Genomic DNA, 18,898 nt, shown 5'->3' with positions numbered 1-18,898 from the left:
TTTTAGAGCCAGGATTCAGACCCAGCTCATCTAGTTTGCTTTGTAGACACCAGAATGTGTAACGGGGCTGAAACAACCCGAATCTTCTGCTAGTCCCACCATTAAACAGACAGGGACCACAGGGGTGACCCCAGCCTGGCCCACTTTGAGAATGAGCTCACAGTGGAGCTTCAAGGGCAGGAGCGGAAGTCGCCAGGTCAAAGGTCCTTTTTGAACAGCGCACCAGTGTATTGTTGGGTCTTCTGCCTCCTGCTCATCACACTTACAATCCCATAACCAGCAGGGGACAAAGTCTCCCCCAGCCCCTCTCCTAAGCTAGCTGGCAGAAGCTAGAACAGGAAGGCTGAGTCATCTTCCTCTCAAAAGAAAGTCTAAGTGTACCGAAGGCAGAGAACAAAAGCATGCACTTTATACACATCATTTCTGCTATTTTAGGGTGTCAACCCAAGAGCTGAGGACATGTCTCTACTGTAGAAAGTAGGCACCTTTCAATGGCATCTGTGCCACCCCGTCCTCCACATCCAGTGCCTGGCATGACTGCAAGTGACCAGCAAAGTGACGGTCATGGCACATTCTGATGCAGAACAGGGCGAATACCCCCAAGTTGGGGGAGACCAAGGCCTGCACTGAGAAGAGGGTTTGGCGGAGAGTGCGGAAAGAATTCTAGAATCCCACACACACACTGAAGTTAGTTGAAAGTAAAGAATTAGGAAAGGGGCGACACGCCACAGTGTGGTCTCCTCTCAGAGGCAGGGGGTGAGAGGGACAGTGAGGGACGAGGGTGGTGAGAGATGGAGTAAAGGCACCGACAGTAAAGAGCTGAGCGACCTGAGCATTTGGGAAGTCAGCATGTGTCGTGCCTTAGCTCCCGGGTCACAGCCTACACCGTTTACCTGTGTCCTCTGCTCTGGGGCACAGGAAGGAGGGGAAGGTGGGCATGCGTGTGAACCGCCCCTGGCGGTTCCCAGTCTCAGCCACAGGGAATGAACAATATTTAGTGTAGGCGCCACTTAAAGACTCTTTTCCCTTCTGTGTGTGGGCAAGCGGGTCCTTAGCAACCTCAGCAGGAATGCTCCTTTGTTCCACAGATGGCCCAGTGGCCTGGCTGCGCTGTGAATGTGGGTTCTCTCGCCTGCTCCCTGCATTGATTCAGCACCTTGGGCTGTGCCAGGCACTGCCCAGCACAGGCAGGGAGGGCCAGCTGGGCTCACGTGGCCCAGTTACGAGCTGCGCTCCGGCCCGAGCTGCGTGTCCTATGAGCAAAGGCCCTGGCCTCAGAGCCACACCCAGTATGGCCCTCGCAGCGCCCGATCGCTTGCTCCTCCTGGCCAAGGACCAGTGGGTAGGGTTGTTATGGCCCACTCGTTGACAGCTCTAATTCCTGAAAATTGTGCTGGGTGGCAGGAAACGTCCTGGCTTTTTTGTGCTGGCCCCTCGCCAAGTTGTGTTGGGCTATTTCAGTGCCAGGGCAGGAAGAGTGTGAGCCCGGCTAGTGTCAAAGGGCGACAAGCAGGCTGTCTCTGTCAGCCTGGGGACCCACAGCCAACCCCCTTTCCCATGAAAACACAGCCGATATCCCATGCCTGTTTCTGTAGACTCGTGCCATCGAAGGGACTTTTATTTTTAGGAATTCATCATAGCCAGTAATTATACAGTCATTTCTTAGTGCTCTTTTCTTTCCACTTAAGAAATCAGAATACACCACGATGAGCATGATAATGCTAAAACCAGGGTGCGCACACACTCGTAATTGCTTGACACTTTATTGAGCGTGAGGCAGATTCGGCGTCTCTGCCTTCGCGGGGGTGCCGAAGCGGAAGCCCAGGTGGGGGAAGGCTGCCCCCCGGCCCCGTCTCCTGGGGGGCTAGCCCATGTTCTGCCGGTTGCCATAGCCCCTAGGGTGGGTGTCCTTCCAGTCATCCCACTCCCGAGCCCGCTGGAGTGTTTCCTCGTCCTCCTCGTCCTCCTTGATGTCCAGCTCTTCTTGTCGCCGAGCTGCTTTTCTGACCTCTGCCCAGGTAGCAAAAGAAGACAACGGAGGTGAGAACCCGAGGGACATTCACATACGGTGAGCACAGGGAACTCCGCCGCGGCGGGAACAGTGCTCACGCACGCAGTGGGGACATGGCCAACGCCAGGGAGGACGGCTGCTCCGGGGGGTTTTCTTAAGAAGCAAAACCAAAAAAGTTGCCCCCCCAGGATGCATTCAATTTTGGGTAAGAACTCATGCTAAAGCGGCCAGCACCCCACCCCCACCAACCCAACCCAACCACAAAAAACTCCAGCATACCAAAACACCCAAGTAGAGCGCATTTCTGAATTTATAGTTCACCATGTGCCAGAGAGTGGGGACTGCGGGCGACTTTCTCTCCAGCCGTGTCCCGTTACAGCTACACACCCAAAAGAGGCTGAACCAACTGCTGAGCCTCTTTTGCATTCATTTTCTCTTTCCTGAGGTGAAGGAGCATTTCCTGGTGGCCCTGAGTTTGCCCACAGGAAACGGTCTCATTACTATGGCACGGAATGACGTCTGGGGCCCTGCCCGTTGCTAGCATGTTAGGAGTCTGCTCTTCTTTTCAAAAGGTGCTTTTATTGGAAAAATAAAGACTACTGGGAAACACACACCCACCCACCCTTTATAGCCTCTACCTGGGTCTACAAATGGACTGACTATCTGCGCCTGTCCCAAAACCTCCTCCCTGAGCATCTTCCAACTCACAGTCCCTCTGGCCCACAGGGGACCCTGCACCACATTTTGTACTAGAACTTCCTGGAGTTTCTACAGCTTCGAGACCTGGGTGTGCAACCCGAGACACCAGCTGTCCCTCTGTACAGTCACGTCTTAATGACTTTAAGTAGACCTGTGTAACCATCACCAGCATCCCATCAAAGGGTTTTCTGTCAACCCCCCTCCCCCCGCAAATGTCCCCTGTGCCCATTTACAGTCAGCCCCCATTCCGTCTGTCCCCAGCCCCTAGCAACCACTAATCGGCCTTCTTTCTCTGCAAAGCTGCCTGTTCTGGACGTTTCACAGAAACGGAATCCGGCACTGTCTTTTGTGTCTGACTTTTCATTCAGCGTGACGTTCTTGACATTAGTGTTGCCCACTTAAGATACGGTGATGTCTTTCTAATCTAAAGGGCCCTGTTCCATCCCTGTCCTCACAGCTTATATCTCTTGGAGAAACTGGGGCGCTTGAACTGCAGCTTCCCCGAATTTGGATTTTGCTGTCTGCACGTGTTTTCCTGTATTTCCGCAGCTCGGCAAGTTTCACCCCGAGGCCTGGTCTGAGTCTGGGCTGACGCCGGCGGTGTGGGTGTAGGTGCTGCTGTGTTCTCTCATCGGGTGGCACATAAGGTTGGTGTCTCGTGTGTTGTGATGTTAGCAGCTGTTGATGTTCAACGCCTAGATTCATGAATTTTCTGGACTTTTCAGAGAGGCGATACTCCTATTTTCGCTTTTATGACGTAGAATGCTTTTCTAAAAAGAGGCCTCCCCTCACCTTCTGCTACTTAGTTACCCAGGAGAAAAGAGAAGTGCTCGGCTCCCTTACTTTACTGCTTTCCAAGATAATCAGTGGGTTCCTTATCCTCTGAAATTGAACAGTTTTTGTTTTCAAATATAATTATGAACTCACGAAATTAAACAGTTGATGGGGTTCAACCAATTGCAATGATTTCTAAAAGGATACTTAAACTTTTAAATTTCAGAATAGTTTTAGATTTACAGGAAACTTGAGACGACAGTGCAGAGTCCTTACACATCCGTCCCTACCCTGTCCTGTGGACCTCTTCCATTACTATGGTTTGTGTCACAACTAAGGAACCAACAGTCACATGTTACGAACAGCTAAAGCCCACACTTTATTTACATTTCCTTGGGTTTTACCTAATGTCCTTTTCCGGTTTCAGGATTCCACCCACGACACCACATTGCATTCAGTCACCATGTCTCCTTGTCTCCTCTTGGCTGTGACAATTTCTCACTTTCCTCGTTTTTGATGACCTGGACAGTTTTGTTCTGAAACTGGACGGCTACGTTTCATAGTGAACACCTGCTTGTTGTTCTGGAATTCTCCTGGGTGTCAGATCTTTGACACAGTCTGTCAACGCTTTCTGCTTTCTTTACAGAGATACCAATCACTAGTTGATCTTGTGGCTCTGGACCATTTACCTGTTTTTATCTTGAGGTTCATGGGAATACACTGTCACCCAGTTTCATTGTAAATACTGCCCACGAGTTTTTTCTTTTGCTATTAAAGTATGACATACATGTGGGAAAAAACCATAGTACAGCTCGGGGAATTTTCACATCTGAACACATCTATGAAATCAGTCCCTAGATCAAGATATAAAACAGGAGTAACTCCTCAGAAGTCCCTCTCAGGGCCAATTCCATTCACAACCCCCTCCCTCCCCAGTAAAGGCGAACATCATACAGGCTTTTAACTAACAAATACTAGTTTCATTTGTGTTCGAACTTCATAGGAATGGTCTCATACAGAATATACTCTTTTGTGTCTGGCTTTTTTTCATTCGGCATTATGTTTATAAAATTCAGCTGTATTTGTCACTTTTGGCGGAAGAACGGTAGTTCAACCTGTTTGCTAAGCAGGATTTCGTTGTGTGGATATCCCGAAATGAGTTTACCCATCGTACTGGGTATGTGGTTTGCGCAGCGTCCAGTCTGTGCTATTACAGATGCTGCTGCTATGAATATTCCCGCGTGAGCCTTTCGTGGACGCGGAGGGAGATGACCAGGTCCTGGGGTACGCACGTGCTCACCTCTCGGGTGCCATTATCGCCACGATGCCCCCAGATTCTCTATTTTTATTGTTTCCTTTCTTCTGTGGACTTTGGGCTTCTTTTGTTTTTGTTTTCCTCAGCTTCTTAAGGTAGGACCTTAGGTTGTTGATTTTATCTTTTTTTTTCTAATATAAGTATTGAGAGTTACACATGTCCCTCTCATCACTGCTGCAGTTGTACCCCATGAATTCTGATCTTGTATTTTTATCGTCTTTCGGTTTAAAATCTTTCCTAATTTTCCTTGTGATTCCTTTGACCCATAGGTTACTTAGAAGTATGTTGTTTGATTTAAAAAATATTTGGGGATTTCCTAAGTATGTTGTTATGGATTGCTAATTTAATTCCATTTGTGATCAAAGGACACATTCGGTGTGATCTTAAACTTTGAAAATTTAAATTTACGGAGACCTCTTTCATGGCCCAGAATATGGTCTACCTTCGTGAATTTGCCATGTGAGGTTGAAGAGAAGTCGATTTTGCAGTTCTGGACATACTGTTCCATGTCAAGTAGCTTAAGGTGGTCGGTCGCTAGTGTCGTCCAGGTCTTCTGTGTCCTTCCTCGCTTTCTGTGTCATAATTCTATCCTGTACTGAAAGAAAAGTACTAAAATCAAGCATGATTGCAGATCTGTCCATTTCTGCATTTAAACTGCGCCAATTTTTTCCTTCGTGTAATGTGAAGCTCGTTATTAGGCGTGAACATGTTTGATTGCTATCTTCCTGATAAATTGCCTTTTATTAGTATAAAATGCCCTTTTAATGTCCAGTAACACCTTTTGTCTGAAGTCTACGTGGCATCTCGATAGCTGCTGCTGCTTCCTTACGCTTCCTTTTAGCATAGTATACCTTGTTCAACTTTTTGACTGTCGATCGATCTGCATCTTTATCATTAAAATGCATCTCTTACAGACAGCACGCAGTTGAGTGTGATCATCTCTGGTTTCTAGTTTGGAGGTTTATCGCGCTTAGGTTTGAAGTCGTTCCTGGTGTGGCTGGCCTGGGCCCCACTGCTCTGCTGCCGGTTTCCTGTTCACCTGTTCTCGCTTCCTCTGCTCCTTCTTTTTTGCCTCCTTCCTAATTTCCCTCCTGATGGTTGAGTTTTGTCTCTTTGCATTATTTTGTAAAAATACTTTTAGAGCAGCTTTGGGCTCACAGCAACATTGAGTGGAGAGCGCATGGAGTTCCCATACACCCCCTGCTCCCCCCCACGCACGCACAGCCTCCCCCACCATCACCGTCCCCCATGGGACGACACGTTTGTTATAACCAATGAACCTACATGGATGCAACGTCCTCGCCCCGAGCCCCTGGCTGACATCAGGGTTCCCGCTTGGTGGTGTAGGATCTACAGGTCTGGACCAATGTCTAATGACGTGTGTCCAGCATCGCAGTGTCAGATCGATTACTTGCACTGCCCTGCAAGCCCTCCGTGCTCCCGTCTTCCTCCTCCCTTCTCCTCTGACCCCTGCCACCCACGGATCCTCTCACTGTCTCCATAGTTTTGCCTTTTCCAGAATGTCACAGAGTTGGAACCATACAGTATGTAGCCTTTTCGGATTGGCTTCTTTCCCTTTGGAATATGCATTTGAGGTTCCTCCACAACTTTTCATGGCTTGAGAGCTCATTTCCTTTTAGCAACGGATCCTAGTCCGCTGTCTGGGTGGACCACGCTTTGTTTCTCCACTCACCCACTGGGGACAGCTTGGGTGCTTCCAGGTTTTGGCAATTAGGAATGAAGCTGCTATACCCGCTTGTGTGCAGGTTTTTACATGGACTTTTCAGCTCATCTGGGTAAATACCAAGGAACACAACTGCTGGATTATATGTTACAAGTATGTTTAGTTTTGTGGGAAACGGCCAGACTGTCTTACAAAGTGGCTGTGCCATTTTGTAATCCCGCCAGCAATGACTGAGGGGCCCTGTGGTTCTATGTCATCGCCAGCGATTGGTGTTGTCAGTGTTTGGATTTTGGCCGCTCTTACAGGGGTGTCATGGTATCACTCTTATTTTCATTTGCAATTCCCTAATGAGGCTCAGAGGGGCTAGATGACGTCCCGCCAGCTGGCGGGAGTACCCGGCCACCTCGGGTCCGTCTGTGCTTTTTCTGCTAATGCCATATTACTTCCATCTTTCTCACGACCTCCTTCTCCAACCTTCTCTCCCCCAGACACCTCCGCGTATCTACCATGATCTGATCACCAAGCTGGGCACCAACACGACGGGAAGTCAAAGTGCCCGCCATCAAGAAGCTGCAAGTACCACTCCTTCCTCTGCGTGCTGACTGCCCTCTGGTCTCTGTCTGCTTTTGATCGCTCTCAGTGCCTGCTACGGTCTGCCCAGTCTGCCATTGTCATCTGCAGGAGCTGCTCTGCCCCTGCCAGACGTGGCCCTGCTACCCACGGCTTTCTGGTGTTGCCATCTAGCTGCTCGGTCTGTTTTTATGCCGTGATATCTGGAGATTCAAAAACTACGCTGCCCCTCCACCCCTGTCTTCCCGGAATCACCTGCTGTTTATTTTAATAATAAATGAAATAAAATCCTGCCTGGAATCTTTCTGCTGCTCCGAATCTTTGTCCAGGTTACTTCTGCTCCTAAAGGACCATAATGCTCAGCCTGCATTTAAGCACTAGGGAGTAAGGGGCCGGGAGCGTAGGTACCCCCCCCCCATACCTGACGATGTCTTGGCTATCCCCTGATCTGGTAGCACGCCACGTTTCTGATGCTGATCGTACCAGTCATGCACCGTCATGGTCGCCAGACTTGGATAGCCAGCTCCAAATACTCTGCAAGATCACAGTGCATTTAGAAAACGCAACATAAATAGCACTATTAAAAAGCCTCTTCCTTTCAGTGACAAAGCCTGTGTCTATTTCATCCTTCCTCCCCTAACCAGCTGTCTTCTGAGTTGTGCAAATTCCTGTGAGGATGTGTAAAAAAGGCGTCCAGGAAGGGGCGCTGAAGTCAAGCGCTTTCAAGACAAGATAAATAGCCCAGGATCACCTCCCAATAAGGGGTCCCAGAGGCCAATGTCCCACAGAGCACTGGTGACTCTGATAGGGGTGTTTATAGTTGGTGGGTCTAAAAGGCACGCAGAGGAAGGACTCTCTCCGGCCATCCTATGTAAAAGCATCTTGCGAAGCCAGACAGGTGACTCTGTACTTTTGAGAACTGTAGCTATAGGCAGTAATAGGAAAGAATTCTCCATCAGATTCCTTCTTTCTGTTTTCAGCTAATTAGCTAATTCGCTATTTTTGTTGCCTCTCTCTTGAGTGTCTTTTTAAGCTCAAGTTTGTGAGAGAAATATGCTGAAGGAAGAAAGAAGGAATTAAGAGAGATCGTAACAGCCCTTTGTGAAAGAACAGCCTCCCAGGTGAAGCCAAGCCCTTTTAACAATGCCCAAGCCATCTGCTGTCCCACACTACCAAGGGACTGCAAAAGCAAGGGGCCTGCAAAGGCAACCCCCTTTTTTGGTGTTACCTACTTGGCTTGGGCCGCATTCCGAGTGAGAATGAAGGGTTTCATTGGAGGCCTGTCCTGACGAGATGAGGGAGAAGGTGTTGCCTAAAAAGGAGATGAACGTTAGAAGTGCGTTTGCCTTTGGCCCACCCCACTACGCAGGCTCTTCAGGCTTCTGGTGCTCGAAAAGCCCCGGATTCAAACTTCACTCCCTCCCTACACATCAGTCTCTGAGCTATGGCGGCAGAATACCGATGCTGGAGCTTGTGTGGCTCTTCTGAGGATGCCCGAGGACCTTGGTGAAGAGAGAGGAAGCGGAAGCCCTCCCAGGACTCATGTCACTGTGACTAAAGAACTACTCGGCTTTAAAATCCTCCCCTCCAAAGCAGGTTCCAAAGCCTTCTTCCATGTTCCATCGAAACCCCCTGAGCTAATTTGGGGCCCCTCTCCTCGGCCTGGCCTGCAGTGCTGAAGTTGAATTAAGAGCCTTCTTCTACACCCCCCGTTCCAACATGATTATGCTATTAGCAGCCGAGAACCCCCTGCGGTACGTCTGAAGAGGGATTCCCAAGTGCGAGGAGGAGACACTGGGTTCACAGTTTTCACACACAGGCGCGAACAAATGTTGCAAGGAGCCTTGGCTGTCCAGGGGCATGATGAAACATGAAACAGTGTGCTCGAAGAAAAGCTGTTCGTTAGGTTCTAGGGCCATCTCAGCAATGTCACCACATGAGAGGGCATTAAAAAAACAGCAGTGACAGAGGAGAGAGCAGGGGAGGACCTGGAAGAGTCCAGCCTCACCATGTGTGAAAACCACTCATGCAGAGAGCTCAAGCTCACACGGCCCTCGAATGCTAACATTCGGTCTTTTACTTTGGACACGGGGCACCGGGCTGATGCTACCCAGAGGAGGTGACATTGCCTGGGCTCATTGGTGCAAATGGAATTAGGGGGCGGAACACAACTGAGCCCAGACTTCTGGGTTATGACCCACGGACAGCCAAAGCTGTGTACCCCGGGTTTCTGCGTGTGTGCACGCAGCTGTCCTTGCCGGGTGTCATACCTGGGTGACCTAAAGGTGCCCAGAATGCATCGCGCTGTAAGCTCGACCTCGGCCTGCTCGTTCCGTCTTCTCCCTACGCTTTCCTCTCTCCCGCCCAGCTGCACTCTGCTCCTCATGCCTCTCCGCGGCCGAATGCCATTTGCGCTTCGGACGTCTCCCTCCCCCGTGGCATGTCACAAAATCACAAACGGCTGCGGGTGCGGCTCTGGGAGGTAGGCGCTGGGGCCCACGGCTGCCCGCTAGACAGAGCGCTACCCCGGCGTGCCTGCGGCCTGCCTCGCTGGTCTCCATGGGAATGGGGGTCTCCCAGACGCCTGGCAGCGCCCTGAACTCCACGACTCTCCTGCGGACCCCGCCAGGCGGCGCAGCACCAGGCTTACCTCCTTTGACAAGTCCTTCTCCCTCAGGATCTTCATCTCTTGGTCGATGCTCTCGAGCTCCTCTAGGCTGACAACGACCCACCTTCGCAGGTGAAGGAGGTAGTACTCGCGCACTTGCTCGTCGTCTGCCTGGCCACTTTCCACGGCGGCCTTCTGGGCGGCCAGCCTCCGCTCCAGCTCCTTCCTCTGCTTGTACCTGTTCCACAGAAACGCAGATGCTCTTTTGAACGGTCGCGATAAGGTTTTCACTCTGTAAGTGACCAGTCAGCATGCCGACTGCTGCCTTGGCAAAAATACACAGTCTGGGCCTCAGAACGTGCCGCCGAGGCCATTCTCTCAAGGCAACGAGGCAAGGATGGGATCAACAGGGGCTGAGAAATACATTCCGAAGCCAGAAAAAAATATAGAAAGAACCTGGTCTGAGCAAGTCCTCCCGGCGTCTCTAGAGATGGGAGTGCCTCAGCAATTTTGTTCCATAAGCCTTTCCTAGGTTGGGCACTCACTGTCATCGCACTATGGCCATTTGGGAATTATGGTTTCAGAGAATCACAGAATCTTAGGGGTCAATGACCCGCCATTAATGTAGGAATTCCTTGTGAAACAGCCTGACAAATAATCATCTCTTCTGCTGGGCAAAACGCTCCCAGCTCTCTGAGTCATTCTGCTTTCAGACTCATGAGAGCCCCGCCTGCCCTTGGCAGGACGCATTCTATCATCTATCATTCACTCAACAAATATTTACTGAGTACCTAGTATGTCACAGGCACTGTTAGTGCTGGCGACACTGCTGTGTATACAACAAAGTCCCTGCTCTCCCGAAGCTTTCATTCTAGCGGGAGTGGACGAAACGGAACAGATAAGGAGACAGATGGTGGTCAGTGCTGGGAAGAAGCAAAGAGCAAGGTCAAGTGCATGGACGGGTGGCGTGCAGTGAAGAATGATGGGAAAGAGGTCAGACAGGTAGCCACATCCAGAATTTGTAGAAGGCTAGAGAGAACAAATGCCATATTCCGAGTGACATGGAAAAGCCGTTGGAGGCTGGACTAGAATACAGGAGAGGAACAGTGACATGAACGCATTTTTTTATATGGGCCCCTCCGGCTGCTCTGTGTGGCCTGTGGCCTGTGGGCACTGGGAAGCACAGGTGGAAGTAGAGGCGACCGCAATCCAGGGGAGACAAGTGACTTGAAACAGGGATGTGGCGAGAGATGGATGTATTTAAAATCTGCGACAGACAGGATTTGCCAGTTTGATGGACGCAAAGGCTCAAAGGAAAGAGAGGACTCAAGGGGAATGTCCGTGGTCCCCAAGTGTCCTGCAATAGTGCTTCCTGACCGCCCCCTCCGGGCCTTTGGAATCGGATGCCTGGGGTTCTTCACCCGAGGCCCACGGACAGAGGTGCTTGATTTTTTTTCGGGGTGTGTGTGTGTGAGCATCCTCGAACTCCCTGAAAGTCTGAAGACCTGGGTTTCCATCCCAGCCTGGCCACCTAACCAGCTATGGAACTTTGGACAAGTCAATTCTCAAAGCCCATTTCCTTATCTTTAAAGTGGGGTAACATTTGCTTTGTGCGATTGTTAAGAGGGTCAAATGGAGCATGAAAGTGCTTTGTAAGCAGCGATATAATACACATATTGATAGCTGATAAGAAAATTGAGGCTGGGGGGCTAGATGACACCTCACCAATTAAGTGGTAGAAATTGGACTGGTTGCCCCAGATTGGACTCCAAAATCCAGGCCCTTTCTGCTCCCCCATTTTGCTCCCATCTTCCTGGTGAGTACTCTGTCTGCCCCCGCACAACATCTCGAGTAGCTACCGTGAGCCCGGGTCTGGAATGGGCACCAAGGATGCGGTAACACAGTCAGGATACGAAGGATGCAACTGGTCGAGGTCCCTGACCTTCGGGAATTCCAGCTCTCGAGAATTACGCAGCTATGAGTAGCACAAAGTTGTATGACAGCTCCTGGAGTGGGGTAGGCAGAAGCCTCCACGGGACACGACTTCTGCTGTCCCTCCTCCCCAGGCTCCTATAGGCACTTCTTCCTGTACCTTGTCAAGTCTCTTATAGCTTTTGACTGTCCCTTCCTTCCCCATCCTCCTCCCTTAACTTGCCCGCAAAGGTTTTATCCTTGGCTGTTTTCTTTCTACCCGTTTTTCCTTGGGCAACTATCCACACCCACCAGAGCTCCTAAATTTTGAGCGCTAGCCGCAAAACTGTCTCCCAGGTTTTAGTTACACATCTCCATCTGTCTATGGGCCTGGCTATCCAGTTGTCATTTTGGGGACTAAATTCAGCAAATCAAAAATGAGACTCCTGACTTACCTATCTTCTACTTCTCTACTTCTTTCAAAAGCATGGAGGTGACGTTAATCAACTAGACTTATACCTACTCCTCACAGATGGGGTCAGAGAAGATGCAAGGAGAAACAGGTTTTGAGAGAGAGAGGGGATGCACCGCTTGCGTGTCTGATGCAGGATGGCCTCAGTACGTAGTCATGATGTGGGGGAGGGAAGACTTACGAGAAGGAAATAAGGGTGCGAACAATCTGCTTTCTACGTAAATGCTTCTTTCAAAAGCGGTACCTCTGAGAGCCGTCACTTCATTTTGATCACGTCTTCCCAGCTGAAGTACTGCTGCGACACGTGGACGTGGCCTTCTGCCTCTCCCCTTTCGGTTTTCCACACGCATCGCTTCCTCACGCAGCCCTCCGCCCACCGCAGCCAACCGTCCCCCATTCCCTGTGCGTAGCTCACGCTCCTGCCGTGGGTTTCTGCTAGTGCTCCACTCCCTGTCAGTCTACGCCGTTTCCTCCGAAATCATTCGGCAAATCTACAACGAGACTCATTACTTACCTAGCTTCTACTTTACTAGTCACTCACTAGCCCCTAAGCGTCCTTTACTGTTCTTTATAGCCCTCACCACCTAAACTCACGCCATTATTTACTATCTTACTGCCTGTCTCCTCACCAAAATAAAAGCTCCATGAAGACGCAGACTTAATCTGGTTCTCCATGACCTAGCACAGTCCCTGGCACACAGGAAAGGCTCCATAAACATTTGTCAAGTGAACAAATACATTTGGAGCTTTTCAGATCAGGCGTCTCCCAAGTTTCACGCTACCAGATACGTCTACGTGGATGTCTCCTAGGCACCTCGCAAAGGCGCCAAGCCTCGGTCCCAAAGTCGTGCTCTCCCCGACCCAGATATAATCTTCTTCCTCCATTCCCCACCTTAGCGATTTCCACCGCCGCCCAGCTGAGTCAGGAACACGGCCATCTCCTTTGCTCCTTCCTGATACCCCAGCTCCCACAAGCAATTGATCATCAGGTTTTCTGCAGAGTCAACGCTCCTAAATAAACACATCCCCCCGTCCCTCTGCCACTGACGGAGTGAGGCCTCATCACCTCCGTGACCGAATGGGATCTAATCCTGTCCCTCACAGTGCTTCCTAGCTGCCACAGGATGCTACTGAAATGCAACATGAAATGTTGCTCTTTGTGAAAAAGAAAAACTCCGGTGGACCGCGATCATCAGCTAAAGTTTAGGCTCTTTAGCACGGCCTAACAGTAAAATTTATAAAATATTTACTGAGTGCCAGATACTGTGCTTAGCTGTACTGTATGCTTTATCTTATTGATGATGCCTCTTAACCCTGAGATAATTACCATTACTTAGATTTCACTTATGAGGAAATCTGAGGCCAGATAGATTAAATAAGTTACCCGAAGTCTGACCGCTTATAATCAAAGCTGGGTCTCAAACCCAGCTCTCTGACTCCACAACCTACATCGATCGCAAAGATGTAGCAGTAGCTGACTCTAGTGCTTCCTGACTCGGACATTGTGCTAAGCTTTTTCTGTATCGGAAAGGACCTATTATCCAATTGTACAGCTGGGGAAATGAGGGCAACGAGAGATGAAGCAACTTAACCAAAGTCAGAGTCACTGAATGGTAGAGCTGGGGTGCAAGCCCCTCCCGCCGTCTCGGCAACGAGGCTGTCCCCCAGGTCTGCACGCTATGACAGTCGTCAGCATCGTCATGCCACCCCTTTGCGTTCAAACATCACCTGATCGCCTACAGCTGCTCCTCACCCCAGCATGGCTCCCCAGTGCCATCCCTTACTGATGCTACGCTCACTGCTGGCTAATGCTCCCCCTTCCTCTTCTAGATTATATTCCTGTTCATCCTTACACAAGTCATCCTTACACAGGAGTCACCTGTTCTAGGGAGCCTTGTCTTCTCTCCTGCTCCCTGTTCCGTTAGATGCTGCCTCCGTCTGTCCTCACGGTACTTTGTAACATCTATCACATTTTATATTGATACTGTTTCTGTGTCTCATTTCCTCACCAAACCACCAAACAGGAGGCTCCTGCAAGGCAGAGACCACCCATACTGACGCTCGCGTTGTACCCCCCGTGTCTAGTGCAGCTCCTAGGCACATTCACTGACTGCTTCCTTAAACTAAACTGAGAATAAGCAAGTTGTTCGCGGTCACGCGGTGGAGCTGTGACAGGACGTTTGATCCAGTACTGGGACAGCAGAGCTTCTCAATCAAAGGACCGTAAATGGGCTATCGCTACAAGATACTGCGCCCTTCAGCCATCTGCCTGCTGTGCCATATGACAGCTGTGATGTGGGACGGGGAGACACTTTGCTCCCCATTGTAAGGTAGTAGGGGTCTGAGCATTAGGGACTATCATCATGACAAAGGCAGAGGCTTCTCGAAAAACTCAGGAGGGCTTGCTCTCACCAGGGGCTATGATCATTAAGAACTAAGAGTGACACAGAGCACTGTCCTCCCCCAAAAGCGAACATGCACCCACCGCCCAAAAGCACTGCCGTTCATCGGACAGTCTTGAAATGACAGCTTCCGACCCACCTCTCTATTTTAGCCTGTCTCTGAGCTGCCATAGCAAAGAGGTTAGGATAGGCCACGGAGGAACTGGCCGTGTTATTTTCAGCGGAGTTGTCCTTGGCTTTGGGCAGCTGAAACTCCGCCACGTGATAGTGCTGGCACTGGGTTAAGTAGTTTGAAAAGTGTTCTCGCGCCTGCTGCAGATGATCCAGACGCTTGCTGGGGTTCACTTGCTTCATGGCGAGCGCTCCCTGAAACGCTGGCAACATCAGGTACTTCAGGTCCGTGGAAGCGATCTCCTCCAAATCTTCGTTTCGGCTGCGGGGAGCGGGAGGGGAGGCGGTGAAGCCCGGCCGGGTGTGCACACCGCGGGCCTCGCTCCGGGCGCGGGGGGCGCGGGGGGCGGCGGCCACCTCCCTCAACGCTCTTCCACGCCGGGGGCTGCGCAGGAGGGGTCCCTGGGGAGCAGAGTCGCGGGACAGCGACTCCGCGGGGGCGAGGAAGGGGAGCGCGGGCGGTGAAGGCGGCGGCGGCGGCCCCGTCACAAAGGCCCCCCCCGCCCCGCACCCCGGGCCCGGGGGCTGCACCCTCGGGGCCCTTCCCGCCCGCCCCCCGTACCTGAACAGGTCGAGCTGCGACAGCATCTCGGCGGCCGTCTTCAGGAGGTCCAGCCCCTTCGACACCTTGTCCTGCACAGCCCGGGAGCCGGTGGGCTCCGCCGCCACTTCCACTTCGTCCAGAAGCTGCTGGCCGGTCTCGAACAGGTCGGGGAGCCGCGGCAGCAGCTCGTCGTCCTCGGCGGCTGCCATCTTGGCGGAGGCGGGGCCCGGGAGCGCTCACTTCCGGCGCCCGCGGCGGCCGGCTGCCCCGAGGCCCCGGCGGGGACGCGCGGCGGGGACGGGCGGCCGGAAGGGCCGCGGCGCAGGCCGCGCCGGCCCTTTGTTACCCAGGCGCCGGAGGAGTTCGGGGCGCCGGCGGCCGCCCCGGCAACCGTTTCCGGGGACTCACCCGTCACAGGCGGGGCGCGGCGGCCAACGGCGGGGCGTCACCGCGCGCCCCGGCCCTCGTCGCCGCCCCGGGCTGGCGGGCTCCGCGGCTGTGACGGCGCCGGAGCCGCGACGCGCTCCGCGGGCTCGGGGACCTGAGCGCCACGTGCGCGTGGCGCCCCCCTCGCGGCTCCCGTCCGCGGCTGCAGCTCGGGGTGCTCCCCGGCGCCCCCTTCCCGTCACGCTCACACTCACACACTCACACTCACTCTCCTTCCTCGTCGCTTCCTCGGTGACGCCTGCCTTGCCCCGCTCCCCCCGCCGAGTCATTGTCCGTGCACCCCCATCGGGGCCCCTACGACCCCCAGTTACCGGGAGAGACTTACACATCCCCTCCCCCCGCCTTACACAAAGGCGTCCGATGACTTTGTTCGCCCCTCCGGCCGGGCTAGCCCCGTGCCTGCGACTTCTTAGGTGCTCGGTGTCGTTACAGGAGTAGAAAAGCAAGTGATGCCTTTGGAAAGCAGCCCGGCTGTGCGGAGCTCGCACTGTTCACTATGTAGCCACCGGCCACACGGAGCTGCCGAGCGCTCCAATGTGGCTGTTGTGAATGGACGCGAGGTCGAAATGTGCAACCTACCGGGTTCTCACGACCTACTACGAAAAAAAGGATATGAAATAGCTCAATCCTTCTGACACTGACTACATTGCTGAAATGCAGATCTTTTCTATAAATTGCGTTAAATATATTATTAAAATTAATTCCATTTGCGTCTTCCCTTTTTTTTACTGTGCTTACTAGAGAACTTGACATATTAGTCTCACATTTTTGGCTCACATATTTCTACTGGACAGTGCTGATGTAAAAATATAATTCCAGAACCTTGAAAGAAGGCTCGTCGTTGCTTTGAATAAATCGATATAAATATATACTGATTACCTTAGGACACACTCCGAGCTGTCCTAGGACATTTCAGTAGAATGCATACTGCCTGCCCTAGAAAATAAGCTTTCAAACTAAATATATTTTAAACTATAGTTGAGAAGAATTTTTTTTTTATGTAAAACCAAGTACAAGACAATAAAGGACACCACAGAAGTGACTCGCCCAACCAGTTGTGACAAAGCCAGCGTCTCCTAAATTCGGGTGTTTTCTACTTCATCGACCTCAAATTGAGCAAGATTTTAGAAGACACATAGGACCTTTTATGTGGCATGGAATGAAGCCCTGAGCTAAAACGGGGCTTCGCGGGAGGGAGAGCAGAGCAGGGTTTAAGTGTGGGCTGGAGAAGCTTCCCAGATGATGCTAATAAACCTCCCCTTGCGACATCGCACTTCAGAAGCTGAGGAGGGACTGAGGCTCTAGCACCTACTCCAATAAACTCAACTTTCAGGGTCATCTTTGGCCAGGAATACAAAGGACGAAGATAGTACTTGTGCAAGAGACTTGGAAATTTAGCGATTGTGACACTAAAGAGAATTTGTTCCCGTGCATTTGCTTGGACTGAGACATAGTTTTACGGTTGCCTAAGAGGAAAAAAAAAACCACACAGTTTGAATTTGGTCTTGAACTTTGTAAGCCATTTTTTCTATGGCTTTCAAAATGGCAGTCTTTACGGGAGTTTCCAATTACTTTCAGAGTGTATATTATGCATTTGAATGGTCATTTGAATTATTGCATTGCATCTTGTTTAGAGATGATACCAAGATTAAAAAGTGATTAGAGAAAAGTAATAATCAAAATGTCTTTTATTGTGTTTCTGCATGTAAACTCTTTATCATATTAAATCTTAGTTGTGTATAGAAGAGTTTTATGAAATCTTAGTTTAGAGAAACTAGGAGGGCCCTTAGAAATCTCGGAAATATAATAGTACTTAAGCTTTGTGTAGTAGCAGAACTCCTGTTCCAAACCAAATTTTACTTTCTACAAGGGCTCCTGTGTTTGAAGTGGGTACACGGAAGCCTGCCAACTCGGCCCATCTTTTCCCTGCTTAGTGGCACTGTAGACACCAAGACACCTCTGAGAGACTCAAGGGCTCTAAGTAACAGTATATAAAGCATTCATCTAGCACAGCTCCTTCATTTAGCAGTTGAGGAAACTGAAACCCTGAGAAGTTAGGTGGCCTGCCCAAGGTCACACAGCTAAGATTGACTGGGCAACAATATAGAGTGAGTTGGGATGGAGAGAAACTAGACTTCAGGAGAATAGTGAAAGCATTTTAAATAATGTATTATAACTGTAGAACTGACACGACCTTTTAAGTATTTCTTTATATGATTCTGATAGAGGTGATAGGTGTTCTTCTGTCCCCTACTGATCTGAACACGGATTTGTTACTTTGGATAACATATGGTACGATTTATCAGAGAAATGTTTAAGTAGACTTTTTCCTGCCTGTCTGAAGTGAGGTGCTTGGCAGTTTAGACCTTTGGTCAGCTTTAGATGATCTACCGCTGTTTTTTTACTTGAGCGAGTAATATTCTGTTATTTACACCTGTAATACCATCAAGTAGCATTGAATGAAATCAAATTTTGTGTAGTGTAAAGCCAAGAGCAGGCTGTAATTTACCAAAAATTATTTGTGGAATAATTACTTAATCATTAGCGTTCAAACTATCTTTACTAAGTGTTTTTGATATCTGAATTTGCCTGACTAGTGTCAAGAAATTCATTAGACCATGAAAGGAAAAATGCCGATACAAGGAAGATTGCATTAAATGAAAGACTTTGATCCCTACTTCTATATCCAACTCTGAGGAATGTGGCACGGCACTTAAAAATACTCTGGAGACCTGAATTTGAGCCCTACATCTGCTACTGAGTTCCCTCGTGACTCTGCAGAAGTCCCTTCCTTCCCTCTTTCCACATTCGTTGTGCGCTATCTGAATGCTAGGTGCTGGGAATTAAAAGAACATGACCCAGGGTTTGAGCCCTTAAGGAGCCCATAGTTCAATGGAAGAAAGAGGTAAACACACAATCAAATGGTACGTTTTGCTAAGAATGGGGGGAATAACTTTGGCACTGAGCAGGCATTCTATTAAAGACCAAACTCCATATCTGACTTATAAGAGCCTTTTTGATCTGATACTGACACCCTTCCTCTGCCCTTCCCCCATGGATCCTAAGCTCTACTTTTAGCAAACTCTCCTAGTTCTCCGAACCTGTCATATTGTCTTGGGTCTTCATGCATTTAGATGGGTCGTGCCTTCTGCTTGGACTATCCTCTCCCTTGTCTGCCTGGATAATTTCTGTTAATTACTTCTAACCTGACTCAAGGATCACATCCTCCAGGAAGCATTTCTTGATCTTTCGCCTGCAGGTAGGTGCCCTCCTCTTAGCTCTTAGAGCAC

At 50.3% G+C, this 18,898-nt stretch overlaps 1 protein-coding gene across 2 annotated transcripts; it reads right to left on the bottom strand.

The window, feature by feature from the left end:
* Positions 1 to 1,582: 1,582 nt before the first annotated feature.
* On the bottom strand, positions 1,583 to 15,596 carry IGBP1 (immunoglobulin binding protein 1). 2 transcript variants are annotated; one of them, XM_016132628.2, is made up of 6 exons: positions 15,180 to 15,585; positions 14,586 to 14,879; positions 9,704 to 9,899; positions 8,286 to 8,365; positions 7,475 to 7,587; positions 1,583 to 2,010 (listed from the first exon to the last, which is right to left on the bottom strand). In XM_016132628.2, exons 1-6 carry the CDS (start codon positions 15,368 to 15,370, stop codon positions 1,865 to 1,867), a joined length of 1,020 nt encoding a protein of 339 aa, XP_015988114.2. In that variant the 5' UTR covers positions 15,371 to 15,585; the 3' UTR covers positions 1,583 to 1,864. The 2 variants fall into 2 exon arrangements, with proteins under 2 accessions (XP_015988114.2, XP_036082951.1); XM_036227058.1 differs by lacking the exon at positions 1,583 to 2,010 and adding an exon at positions 5,183 to 5,389 and having other exon boundaries at positions 15,180 to 15,596.
* Positions 15,597 to 18,898: the final 3,302 nt, after the last annotated feature.

This window comes from Rousettus aegyptiacus, unplaced genomic scaffold, assembly GCF_014176215.1.
Source record: "Rousettus aegyptiacus isolate mRouAeg1 unplaced genomic scaffold, mRouAeg1.p scaffold_m13_p_9, whole genome shotgun sequence".
Taxonomy (NCBI): Eukaryota; Metazoa; Chordata; class Mammalia; order Chiroptera; family Pteropodidae; genus Rousettus; species Rousettus aegyptiacus.
This window is presented reverse-complemented; position numbering and strand designations above follow the sequence as displayed.

Coding starts and splice junctions, on each gene's coding strand:
- IGBP1 (XM_016132628.2), bottom strand. CDS start 15,370: ATGGCAGCCGCCGAGGACGACGAGCTGCTGCCGCGGCTCCCCGACCTG. Junction 7,588..8,285: donor CGGAATGCGGCCCAAGCCAA/GTAGGTAACACC, acceptor GTGATCTTGCAG/AGTATTTGGAGCTGGCTATC. Junction 2,011..7,474: donor GATAGCCAAGACATCGTCAG/GTATGGGGGGGG, acceptor CTACCTGGGCAG/AGGTCAGAAAAGCAGCTCGG.